The following is a 13,705-nucleotide window of genomic DNA, read 5'->3' on the forward strand; positions in this document are numbered from 1 at the left end:
AATAAAATAAAATAAAATAAGCATCTGGCGGGGCAGGGAGATGGTGGATGCCCAGAGAGGTGTCTGTGGGTGCACTGGTGCTCACAGGCACCACATTGGAGACCCCAGAATTAAGGTATGCTGAACACATGGGGGGGTGGCAAACTTCACGGCCCATTGGCTTGGCTGTTCTGTATTCCACAGGTAGGCTGTACATGGAAGCATCGATGGAGGTGGCGGGTAAGTCCTGCCACCACGATCACACCCACCCCTCCAGGGTTCAGGATACCCTGACTGGTTGCAGAAACAAGGCTTTAGACTTCTCCCGGCAAAGGGGAAGCATTGCAGTGTTTCACAGTCCTGTGCTTTAAGGCTGTATACTAGATCTCAGTATTTGCCATTCCACTCTGTAACGTTTAATCCAGGTATCTCCCACTCAGGTGGTAGGCAAAGAAGCTCATTGGCCAGCCTGCCTTGCAATGGGAGGGGGTTGCCAGGCACCTTGCTGGGAAGCAACAGAAATCCCTCTCCACTCACAGCCCCTGCAGGTATTGCTCATTGGTTTTCAGCCTGGCTTCCTGACTGGTTGGCACAGACAGCTATATATAAACGTCTGGCCTCTGGGAACACAAACAGTGCAGGACATTCTGCTGATGAGATCCTTTTACGCCCCTTCTGGCTGTCCAGGCCTGCCTGCCCACCCCCCCTTACCTCACACCAACATTTGCTTCTTTGAATTCCACACCCTGTTTGAGCCTACTTGAGTGTAGCAGTTGAATCCTGCACCAATCGTCTTCTTGATCCAACTCAGCTGTCAGCCTGAGGCCCAGATCTGGGCCAGTTTCTGTCTTCTGACAACCTCTTTGGTTCAAACCTACAAATAATGAAAAGATGGCCTTCTTACTCCAGGCCTTGGAGCTCCTTACCTCCCATGGGATGGAGGGGGAAACTTAGACAAGGCAGCTGCTCTTTGGAAATCAAGGGTTGCTCTTTGGCGTGACGCATTCTCCTTCTCTGAGGCTTTGAAGACTTTCTGGTCTCTGGAATGTGCCTTCCCAGTCCCTGGGGCATGCAGCTCAAAAGCGCATCCCCTATACAGCCAACTCTAAAGTCCACAGGCATGTGGCTGTCACACACCCAAGGACGGAAATCTCAAAGTGTCGGGGACAGAAATGGACACCTTCTCCTGGAGACACAAAAGCAAACACATGGGTCAGACCGGCCGGGTGCACATGCAGAATGCCTCTCAAATGTCCCCAGCTTGTCAGGAGGCAAAATCCCTGAGCTGAACCCAAACGTTTCGCACTCTCTCATATGAATCTGCCCTTTCACCATGCGCTTGTGTTCAGTTGGATCTGCCTACAACACAGCCAGGGGGATGTGTAGGCCACAACATCCCCATAACAGCCCTTCAGCCTCCCATATTATGAGGTAACCCTGCTTCAGGAACCCCCGCATTTCTCTCACACTATCTAGCTCTGCCCTGTGTTTAGGCTGTGCCACTTCACGCAACAGGTGAGGGCCCACCTGAGAAACTGCTCCCACACAAAGAAAGATTGCTAGTACACAGTGGAAACTAGAGTGTCAGGGGAAAGGCACATATGGTTTTCTACATCAAGGGTGAGCCACACTGGTCATTACACACCCCTGCAGGGGCTGAATCGCTCCACCAACAGAGGTGGCTTCTGCTGGGAAATGAGGCAGACGGGGAGCGTACGGCTTGCTTCTGAGTAGAATCGGGCTTCTGATAGTCCATCGAAAAGCTGTTTGGCAGGCCCTTGGGAGCGCCATTCTGCAAAGAAACTTGGCCCGTGAAGGAGATCTACCAGGTCTGGCCCAAGACATTTTGCTGCCTGAGGCAAAAAACAAGATAGCACCTTCTCCCCTTCCATGTACAAAAGCCAGCTGGCCTGTTTCTTCAACACTGACAATGGAACAGTCACTTCTGCTGCACCTGAAGGCAGCAGGTTAGCTTAGGAGGCACGGGGCAGCTTGCTTGGCACTCAACTCTCTCCTCCAACACCTTGCTGCCGCCTCCCTCTTCCTACTGGCAGGGCCGGCCCTGAGCCGTCCCCATGTGCCCTGTTTCTCGGCAGAATCATGGTCCTGCCAGCCCACCAAACAGCTGTTGCCCAGCAGAATCGCCATGATTTCACCAGCAATGGTGAACCACCAGCAACAGGGATCGGCCATGGCAGGCGCAGGCAAACGGTAGTCTGGGGTATTTGCTCTGAACTTTCTCTGGAGGGTCTGAAAGGCCCCAAAGACTGTCGCTGGGTGTTTAATTTCCACAAAACAAGATACTGCCTGGAATCGACACCCTCTCATCTGGAAAGCCTTCCCCCAGTCCCTGATGTGTGGGGATCTATCTAATTACTTCAAGGATAGGCAATCTGGTCCCCTCCAGATGTTTTGGACTACAACTCCCAGCAGCCCCAGACAGCATGGCCAATGGTCATGATTATGGGAGTTGAAGTCAAAAACATCTGGAGCGCAGCAGGTTGCCTACCCAAGTTACTCAGTAAGGCAGGCAGTCTGCACCCGCTCAGGGGCACTCTTCTCCATTCTTACTCCATACATTCGGTGCAGGGTGAACTCTGGCACTGAAAATGAATGCTGGGACTGGCACAAATGAAGCCCACATCCTGCCATTCCATTGTTGGCGTGCTCACGGAGACGGTTGTGTTGTGTGCTGGAAGCTTCATTGCAATGCAGAAGAGGAAATACAACTTGCTTACTGGATTGTCACAGAGGGTTTCCCCCTTCTCTTGTGCTCAGAGGTTTCTGCTTTCCTTTTGCTGGGCTTTCCGCTGAGCTGGCCAGCTGTTTTACCGCAAACCTCCCTAGTTCTGACTGCTGCTGCTGCTGCTATTTCGGGGGGAATTCCCCCATCTCAGGTTTTTCTTTCACTATGGAGAAGTCAGCCTCAGAAGGCCCAAAACTGTGTAAGTGTCGATGGAAAAAGAATGTGCAGCATCAACACCCCGCCCCCCCAGCTGCCTGGAAGTGTGCTCTTACCTAAGAAGGGACTTTCGCTGCCATGGCAGAGCAGTGGAGGCGTCTTCCCATTTCCAAGCAGTGATTTGGTGCATCTGGACAGTGACAGCCAGAGGGCAAAGGAAAATGGGGCTGAGCAAGAGCCCAGGGGTGGCTGGAAATGGCAGGCAATGCCAGTGGGTCCAATGGGCGTGAAGCACTAGTGGTGGGCTCAGGGCCAGCCCTACCAGGAGGCAGAGTGAGCAGGCAGGAGATTTTGGAAAGAGCAACAAGATGTCCATTTAATTTGTTCAGATTGTATTTTTGCTGCCAGGGATGGGGAATGGGGCTTGCGAGGTCTTCTGCCTCATGTGCCAAGAAAACGTGCATGGCGTTGGGTATTGTGCACTGTTGGTTGCTCCGCCTCAGGGAGCAAAACATCTTGGGCCAGCCTGGAGTTGGTGCAGCGCATCTGTCCATTGCATTCGGTCTCTGGGGTGGAGGGGTCTCCAACGGAAGGCGGATATGGAAGCATGGCAGTGAAGGAGGCCTGGCTGAGTGCTCCTGAGAGGAGACAGCGACCGCAACAACACCCCAAGTAGGGGGGCCACTTATGAGTTGCCCCCAAAGAGGAAATGCCTCACCCAAACAGCAGACAACAGAGGATGATGGTTTGCATGTGCTAATGTATACATATAGATGCAAACGTATAAATAATTAGTATGATTTAAAGAGAAATATAGCACTGTCTCACCATAGTATGGAAGACCAGGACCAGGTGACCTGTGTGCCTGCCTGCTCCGCCTGCTGTCCAGGTTCTAACTGGTGATAGGCAACAGCTCTGATGGTTCTTTATCTTTGAACCAAAGTTGGACAGGGCAGAATTTCAAACAGGGAACACCTTCAAGGAGGGGACTGTCCTCTGAAAAAGAGGGCACATGGCCACACTGTCCTTGCTCCATTTTCTATATAATGGCATAGAGACAGCATGGGCCACGAGATGTCTTTAGGGGGCTTCTGAACATTCTCATTTTCTTTGGAGTGTTGTAAATAGAGCTTCATGCTTATACATATCTAGAGCCCCATGCAATGCAGGCACAAAATAATATGAATAGCACTGGCATATTTGCGTTTACAGGTGTGTTGTTACTATGAATTGGCCTGAACCCATTCCTGTTCCACTTTAAGATTTCAGCAAGTCATCGAACTATTTCAAGTATACCTCTCTGCATTTCCCGACCTGAGATGGCAAATGTAGAGAGGAGAGTTGCTGCTGCATGTGACGCCCAGTTTTTAAAACAGGACTTGGGTTGGGAATTCTCTCTTCCACCTGTCTCCCTGGTCCGGACATCTCTTCAGCCAAAATGCAGGACTGCCTGGGCAAACCTTTTGCAATTGTGCTCACATAGGCCATGATCAAGAGTAACATGGCTGACCACACCAGCAGCACAGAACATGGTCTCAGCCAGGGGCACCCCACTGATCTAGTGTGTGCAAAGTAGAGCAATGCATAATGACAAAGGGACGGTTGCTGTGAGTGAGCGGGAGAAGGCAGGCTGGGGAATGCTGGGAGTTGTAGGACTTTCTTCTGTCTAAACATGCATAGGATTGCACCCTTAATGTCTTTAATGTAGAATCATAGAGTTGGACGGGGGCCTTGTAGGCTATCTAGTCCCCCTCCCCTTTCTCCATGCAGCGAACCCAGACCTACAGCATCAGCCACAGGCTCTTTCCACTCAGGTGAGAGTGTCCAAAGAGGCAGGGTGGGGCACATGTGGGGGGGAGCTCTTGATGATGGGGGTAGGGGAGTTGCTGGAAACCTGATTGGCTGAAAGGCCAATCTGAAGAACATTGAGGTGAGGGGCTGGTTTGCAAGCCTTTGCTTTCTTCTTGAATCCCGTCTTGCTTACCCCTGGCTAAGATGGAAGCCCTAGCTGGTAAAAGAGTTGGTGAATGTCTGCCCATCTCCCTTCTCTGCTGGAGCATTAAGCAGTCTGCCTGGGGCAAAAAGGGTCCTTTTTAGCCACCAAAAAGGCATCGGTGCATGGTGGGCCAAGTTGGTTGTTATGTGCAGGCCAGGTTTTCTCCCAGAAGAGAAAACACAGAATCCTCAAGTTGGAGGGTGTTTTGTAGACCATTGGTCCACCCCGCTGCTCAGTGCAGGAAATTGAAAGAAAGAGCATCCCCAGCAGATGTCTGCCCAACCTTTGCTTGAAGTGAGGGAGAGCCCCCCTAACCCCCTAAGGTAAAACCATTTGGTGACCTCATTCTCTGAAGGACTGCCCACACCCGTAAGAGCCTGCCTGAGATCAGTGCCAGAGACCCTGCTCTCTGGCCTGCCATTGAAAGATGCTAGATTGACAGGTACCAGGGTAGGGCTTTCATAGTGGTGACCACAGATTTGTGGAATGCACCGCCTCCCCCCACTTTAAAAAAGATCAGTCTGTGTTTTATTCATTACTGCTCCAGGAATTGATTTGCATTGTTCATTTTAAGAGGTGTATGTATTTTTAATTATCAAAGAATTTATATATTATTATGTTTTATTTGAAAATTGTACACTACGTTGTGAGGGCTTTTATGTCTTGAAAGGCAGTGTAGAACTCTTTTAATAAATGAAAAAAGTTAAACGTAATTAGTTCCTTTCTCAAACTCTTCTTACCATTAAGAGGTTTCGCCTAACATCCAACAGAAATCTACCCATGTGTAACTTAAGTCTATTGTCTTTCATGATATTAATAAAATTAATATTCTAATATTAAATGTTCTTACATTTCTAATTGTATGTCATGCCTCACATTTTTTGTATCTTCTCTATCTCAATAATAAAAACAGTATTTGCTTTTAGTGGTATTTAAGGGCACAATCTTAAGTAGATAGGCGGCTGTCTCCGACTTTGGAGGCGACCACCTATCCAAAGCAAGGCAGGAGAAGCACGGAGGGGATCGTTCCCTCTGCGTCTCTCCTGCCTTGCTCTTTTTCGCTAGACAGCTGTTTTCGGCTGTCTAGCAGTGGGGAGGCTGACCAGGAGAGGAAGCTGCCGTACGACACGTAGGATGTGTCATAAGCGCCGCTCCGCTCTCCCCGCCCCAGAACACCCCCAGCCCAGCCCCTTTTCAGCTGCTCCATGCTCGTCGTCTGAGCACGGAGGACAGGGCTTCTCTGCGCGGCCTCCGAGGCATCGCGGACGAGGGGGGAGGTCGGATTTCCAGGAACCTATGGCCCTCTAGACAGTGTCTAGTGGCCATAGGATTGCTCTCTAAGAATCTTTTAAATGGGGTTTAGCACCTATTTTTATCTGCTGGTTTTGCTGCTCTTCTCTTTGCATTTTATTCTTGTTCTTGGTACTGTATTTTATCCGTTTGCATAATTGCTGTGGCCACATTGGAGCAGCTCACAATGAAAAGCAGGAGACACATTCCACGAAGGCACTGATAAATAACATTTTTAAAATGGAAACGTGCTTTTGGGCCTAGATGTTGCAGTCAGGGTTCCTAGGATAAGACTGAGAATGACCGCTCCTTCGCAAATTTGCATTCCAGTTCTGCAGCTGAGATGGGCTGGCAGCAGCAGCAGGAGGAGCAGAGAATGCATCACACCTGCTCAAAAACATTATTATTGTACAGATTTGTTACATTTATATCCTGCTTTTCCTCCAAGGAGCCCAAGGCAGCAGACATGATCCCCTTCCTCCTCTCCATTTTATCCTCACAACAACCCTGTGAGGTAGGTTAAGCTCTGAGACAGTGACAGGCCCAAAGTCACCCTGTGAGCTTCAGAGCAGAGTGGGGACGAGAACCCGGGTCTTTCGAGTCCCAGTCCAACACTCTAACCACTGCGCCACCCTGGCTCACCAGAGATGCTCCGTAGGAGGACGGAGAGCAAGATATAAGCCGTGATGAAGGGGAGGCTTCGGACAGGGGCCATTCAGAAGCAGTGGGCTTTCCTGAAGCATAAAGAGAGATGGGCCGCAGTGGGGCTGCCCGCAAAGAGGGCACTGGTGGAGGAGAAAATGGGCTCTCTCTGGCTGTGAGCCATCTGCTGGGTCTCTCTAATCCCGCGGATTAGTGGCTGAATGGCAGGTGTGAGTTTGCTGCAGGTAATCAGCGGAGAGGTGATGGAGCTCAAACTGCAGCCAGTTACTGCTAATCCTGCACCTGTTCCTGGATCCGAGCAGGGGCAGAGCCACTTCCCCTGTCCTGGAGCAAGGCGGCTGCAGGAAGAAACTTCAGCACAGCTTTGCTCTCCCTGCTCCGGGTGCTGTGGGGAAGTTGGAGTTGTCGGGGGCGCGGGGGGGGGGGATCCGTTTTCTGAACTGCAGGGCACCAGCAAGCCACCAGTGTTTCAGGGGCATCACGGGAGGGAGCTCCATGTGATACAAGAGATGAGCCGCTCCGCAATCTTCAGCGACCTTGTCAGGAATGCAGGCGCATGCCTCCCGGGTCATGCCACACAGCCATTTGGGGAGCAAAATAATAAGGCTTGGGATTATAAAGTCATCCTACAGCACGTTTCGAGACTTCAAAGCACTTGGCATATATTTTCCCAGTCATCCTTACAATACCCTTGTAAGGTAGGTCATTGCTGATGGGGGGCTGAGACTGAGAAATTAAGGTTTGTCCAGGGCCACCCAGTGAATTCATGGCTGTGAGATCTGAACTGGAAACTTCCTGGTTCACAGAGGCAGAATCTGGTTGAGGGGAGGGCTAGCCGTGGTGAGGCGCACAAGAGATACATACAGAGCCAGTGCAGCATCATGGTTGGACTGTTGGACCAGGCCTGGAGAGACCCAGGTTCCAATCCCCAGACCCAGGTTCAAATCTTGGCCAGACACTCTCTCTCAGCCTAACCTACCTCACAGGGTCATTGTGTGGACAGAATGGGAGTGGGAGAATGTATGTCACCCTTGAGCTCCTTGAAGGAAAGCTGGGATACCACTACAACAACAATAACAATAATACATAGAGGTTTCAGTGGTAATGTAAATCAGCAGGGTTACGGCTAGCTCTTTCACACAGGAGACTTTGTTTGCAGGGCCTCGTGGCAGCTACTGAAATACATTTTTGGAGCCACGGCACTAAGGGTGCTTCCAGACCGAGAGGTCAAGGCACAAACAATCAGAAGGCGTTGTGCAGATATTCCATCTTTCTTTACTTAACGGATTTTCCACAGTAAGAAAAAAAGACAGAAGCAACAGTGGGAAAGCACAGGAGGGCAACGGATGGGAGACGTCATTGTCTGGATCCCCTGTAAAATTTGGTGAACAAGGCAGGGATAACGGTGCCATAAAAGCTTCATCTGGAAGCACCTTATGTCTTGATGTAGCTTAAGTTCTTCTGATGTCGCCTTGCCTATTGCGGCAAAAGCCATCTCCAACGTTTTGGGTCCGTGAATAGGGAGATCACTGTGCATTGGCCTTAATACCTGGCCAGAGTCTTGGAGTGCTTCCAGATGAGACTGTTAATGTGCAATTGCTCCACCTTGTTCACAGAATTTTACAGTCCCTTCCAACCCTACTATTCTGTGACTGAGGTGGTCCAGAGAACAACGTTTTCTATTTATAACCCTCCTGTGCTGACCCACCATTTCTTCCATCTTTTTTCTTACCAAAAAAAGTCTGTCAAGAAAAAAGACAGAAGAGCTGCACGAGGCCTTCTGGTCCTTAGCGCTAGGAGCCCTCTGTCCAGCAACACACCTGCACTTGACAAAGGAGGGTTAGCAGCAGTTTTCAATCAGGAAGCTGAGTCACACAGACATAGATAACACACTCTGAGGTGCCGCCTGCCTCTCCCTTGCAATCTGATGTGGGAGCAGCGGCTTTGGCTGCCTGTTGGAGCGCTAAGCTGTGGTTGCTTCCAGATGCGAGGCTCTTAGCGCTAGCAAAGATAAGGCCTTGCGCAGCTGTTCTGTCCCTTTCTCCTTAACTGTTTTTCTGTGTTAAGGAAAAAAAGAGGGACGAAGCAGTGGGAAAATACAGGAGGGTTATGAGTGGAAGATGGTGACATCTGGACCCCCCATAACCCTACATGAATGAGGTAGAGTGATGGCGACATAAAGCCTTATGTCTGGAATCAACCCTGTGCCTCCAACGAAGCTCAACCTGCACATCTGTAAATAAACTCAACTATTACAAAATGTCAAGGAGCCTCCGGTGATCTCCTTCCAAAGGAACTCAGCACACACACACTTCTCTGGTCTCTACCATCCTTGGAGCTCAGCTGCTGGCCTGCATGGATTCCTCTCTCCTGTATGCCAGGCTGGCCTGAGGGAATATAGTTTTTCAGAACACATGAGGCCAGACCCCAGAGGCAGCAGCTATTCCTGAAGTCACGTCCAGTACTTTTAAAGATAGAGCTGAAGCCTAAACCTGGGAGTGACTGAAGGACAGGAAGCTCGACAGCATCTCAAAAACTGCAGGCAGATAAGGAGGAAAATGATGTTTCCTGAAACAGCCCTCTTTGTGGTGAATTATATCCTCTCTCGGTAGGTACCCTCACTGTACTTTCATTGGGGCAGAGGGCGGGTGGCAGTAAAATTGCCAACTAACCAGAAACACACACACACAGACACACCTGCCTGGTTGGTTTGTTTTTTGCCTTGGGGCCAGTTGCCAGAGTAGCCAGCGGCAAGCCCATTTCTTTCTCCTAAGCCTCTCTCTCTCTTTTTAATTGACTGCAAACCTGAAATAAATAGACCACATTTATACTGGGCTCCACCTCTGAACCCAATTCAACCTATGGGTCAATAAACTAAGACCAAATACAAGACATAAGTGGTTTGCTGTGTAGGAAGCCCAGTCCAGTATTGGATATCTGCCTGTTTGGGACGGGGTGGCACTCCCTTGGAAGAATCAGGTTTGACTGCTCCGGGACCTGGCTTTGCTCCTGGATGCTCAGGTTGCAGCTGTGCATGGCCAAGAGAGCTTTTGCACAGCTGAGTCTAGTGGGCTAACAGCAGCTCTTCCTAGAGAGGGCAGATCTAGCCACTGTCACACATGCCTTGGTCATATCTATCTTAGACTGTAGCAAAGTCTCCATGGGAAGAGTGCCTTTGAAGAGTGTTCAGAAACAGCAGCTGGCGCAGAATGCTGCAGCAAGTTGGTGATGCAGGGAAGGGGGCTCTGATATAGGTTGGGCAGTTATCAATTGCCAAAAAAGAGGAAACGCATCACCAAAAAAAGAGGACAAAAGTGAGTGGCACTTCGCATAAAATTTACATGTATATATGCAAATTTAGACATTATTATTACATTTGAAAATGAAGTACAGTATCTCTCCTCATAGTGCAGAAGACCTGTGTGACTTGCCTGCCTGCCTATTCTGTTTGCTGTTCAGGTGCTAACTGGTGATGGGCAACAAGTTTGATTGTTCTTGATCTTTAAACCAGAATTGGAATGGACAGGCCTTCAAATAGCAGTTGCCTTCAAATAGGTCCTCTGGCATCCCTTCAAATAGAGGACTGTCTTCCTAGCCACCCTGCTCTGATATTATTTGATCCCCACTGCCTCCTCCCAGTTTGCTTCTCAGCCCAATTCAAAGGGCTTGCTGAAAGCCCTACCTGGCTTGAGGCCCAGGAACCTAAGTGATCGTCAGCTCCCACATGATCCTACCCATCCATCAGGATCTTCAGATGAAGCCCCGCTCTACATCCTACCCCAAGCTGAAGTACATGGGGCAGGGCCTTTTTGGTTGCAGCACCTGAGCTCTGGGGCTGCCCTCTTTTGGAGGCCCATCTGGCCCCTTCCCTGTTAACCTTCAAAAGGCAGGTGAAGAACATCTTATTCCAATAGCCCTTCAGACAAACTGTTCTCCCAGATTAGATTACTCCTTCCCCCTGTGGCTGATGGTGTGGTGTTTTTTTGAAGTTGCTTTGTTTTCTTGCTGTGCTGTTTCATTTTCATTACCGCTCTTGTTTTAGACCTGTATTTTTTGTTTTTGTTGCAAGCTGCTTTAGGGTCCTTTCCACCCCAAAAGCAGCTTAAATGTTTTTAAATAATAAAAACAAATAAAAGCGGCAATGTGCCCTGCCCCATAGCTCTGCCACAGGACAAGCTGTGGGCTCCTTCACTTGACACCCAAAACTCCATCACTTGGCCCTAACCAGGCACCAAGATTTTGATTCTGCAATCCTATATATGTGGCAGTAAGTGCCATTGAACTCAGTGGGACTCGGTCCTGACTGGACATGCATACGACTAGGGCTGTTTCAGGGGCTTAATTTCTAAAATTACGGAACAAAAGGTGTGTCAGACTGCCTGGAGGTCAAGGCTTTTCCCCTCATCAAATATGAGGTTGGCTGCAGTTACTTACTCATAGGAGCAGGCCATCTGTACATACTCAGAAACACCCTTGCCTTTCATTTTACTTTGTCTGCTCCAGCACTGCCAGGGTGTTTCAGTTTGTTGTTTTAAACCTGTTACCATATTTTAAATATTTGAACTGATGCTAGATTTTATTTTGGTTTTTATTTTATACTGAAGTTTTAAACTTTTATATTTTATTGTGTTGTATTTTATGGTTTTAATTGTTGTGAACTGCCCAGAGAGCTTCAGCTATTGGGTGGTATAGAAATGTAATAAATAAATAGCAGATGCATGTATAGAAGGCATTGTTGAAAGCTCCCTTGAAGGCCTTTCCTCTCCCCACATCCTAAATTGCAGGATAACCATCCCCAGTGGTTCTAGCATGAGCATTTCCTGGAAGTGGAAATTCCTTGTCCTGTCGAATTCGTTTAAAGGTAAAGAACTATAAGACCTGTTACCCATCCACAGTTAGCACCCGAACAGCAAATGGAACAGGAAGGCACACAAGTCACCTGGTCACAGTCTTCCATACTGTGGTGAGATGTGCTGTATTTCTATGTATTAGCAAATGCAAATCGCCATCCTCTTTTGTGCTTTTTTTGGTGATGCATTTCCTCTTTTTGGATCACCCAAACTGGGACAGATGTCCCACCTCAGCCTCCAGACCTGCACTGCTGCTCCACCCAAACCGGTCCTAATCCTGCTAGGACGCACACTGCAGTCTACTCAGCTGCTTATAGCTCAGTACAAACAATGAGGCAGCACAATGTATATCTCTGTCTATCTGTCTGCTTCTAGCAATGAATCTGCCCTGTAGCTATAAGCAGGGCAGGGTCAAGGGTAGGCACGGTTGGATACCGGCTGAGAGCCCACAACCCAGGAGGGGCCCACTGACAAGAGCCCCCTGGAGGTGCAACCTGCTTGTTCTTCACCATTGCAACTTGCTTGTTCGCCTGCCTCAGACAATGGTGGTGGTGAGACAGAGGAGCAGTAGATGCCACGGCCAACTTCCTCACTTCGCTGCCTGTCAAGCAAGCAAGTGGGAGCAGTGATGAGAAAGGAGCAAGAGCAGCTGTTGACAATGGCCGTGACAGCCTAGACTCACCGGGGGAGGGGGCCCACTGAGGGGGTCTTGCCCAAGGGCCCTTCAAAGCCTGCTGCCAGCACCGGCTACAGGTACCGGATTTCTCCATTGCCACCCCCTCGCACGGTCATGTGCATGTACTCGATCTGTTCTTGGGGTGGTATGGGCATTGCTGGTGCAGCACACATCATGGCTTCAACTGCGATCGCTTCCTTGCATGTGCAGAGTGTCTCCTTATGGCCAGTCATTTGCCCTTGGATGAATCTCCCCCCTCTACCGCAGGAGGCCACGGACCCCTTCTCCTCGTCGGGTCATAGAGGAGATGCCATGGAAGAGGCTGGTCAGTCTGCACCCCGCCTCCTACTCCAGCCGCCGGGGCCTGCAGGATTACTGGGTCAGCCCCCAGAGGCGCTACCCAGCTGGCAGTGCATGGCACACCCCCACAAGGCGGCTTTTGATCCTCCCTGGCAGCACCGGCGTGTCAGAAGTGGAGTCTGTTCACTGGCCCAGTTCAGGCCAATACAGGCACAATCTCATGTGAGTAAGGACGGGAGCTGTGAACTCAAGACCACCACTGGGTGGGGTGGTGGGCCAGAAGACCACTGGGCACTTGGGTAGAAACATGTCCATACTGCTTATTCCTTCGCCTCCCAGTTACACGTGAGTCTTCTCCCCTTCCAGGATGGCTTTGGTGGTCACAACTTGACTTCCGATTTGTCTGCTTCTTACAATGACTCTTCGGGTGCTCCCAGACAGAGGACTCCTAGCGCTACCCACTCAGAAGGCACGTGCTGTGTGGCTATTACACCGGTGCAAAAAGCTATCCAGGCAGCTATCGAAAGAGTCCCCTTCAGATCACGTGTAGTATTGTGGCTCTCACTCCAACATAGAGAGAGAGATCTGAACGACAACCTCTGTAGAGGAGCATTTAGCAAGTGGGCTGAAAGGGCAGTTTTGTGGCAGGCTAGGAGATTGCTCCATTGCATCATCAGCCCAGCCCAGCCCAGCCCAGCCCTCTCTCGCCTGTGATGCTGTCTGCAGGCCCGCCTGCTCGCCCCCCCCCCCCGCACCTCCCCAAGTGTGAATTAGTGCTCAGCAGTTGCTGGGTTACCGCATCCTGCCTTCCATGGTCCTTCAGCCAATGAGTGCTTGCTCTGGTGATGTCATGCTCCTATCTTGTGCATCGTTGGCCGGTGCAAAGCTTGCCTTTTAATATTCTGCCAGGATGGTTACCTGGGAGAAGTTTCGTCTTCAGCTGGACTGATCCTGTTGCCTCCAGATTGGCGGAGTTGATGCACCTCTACTCCTCCTGAGAGAAGGGACTGAAGGCCACCTGTAGTAGCCAGTCCCAGACATCTGTGTTC

At 50.1% G+C, this 13,705-nt stretch overlaps 1 protein-coding gene across 1 annotated transcript in view; it reads left to right on the forward strand.

Annotated features, from left to right (window-relative positions):
* Nucleotides 1–9,331: 9,331 nt before the first annotated feature.
* Nucleotides 9,332–13,705, forward strand: part of LOC146338181 (uncharacterized) — a 34,700-nt gene continuing 30,326 nt past the window's right edge. The window contains exons 1-2 of the mRNA XM_084816069.1: nucleotides 9,332–9,438; nucleotides 12,624–12,878. Of these exons, the coding sequence (XP_084672195.1) occupies nucleotides 9,389–9,438; nucleotides 12,624–12,878 (305 nt within the window). The 5' untranslated portion in view covers nucleotides 9,332–9,388. The remainder of the gene's footprint in view (nucleotides 9,439–12,623; nucleotides 12,879–13,705) is intronic.

The sequence above is a fragment of the Heloderma suspectum genome, chromosome 10 (genome assembly GCF_057233095.1).
Source record: "Heloderma suspectum isolate Gila_16-S chromosome 10, 16-S_ref, whole genome shotgun sequence".
Lineage (NCBI taxonomy): Eukaryota > Metazoa > Chordata > Lepidosauria > Squamata > Helodermatidae > Heloderma > Heloderma suspectum.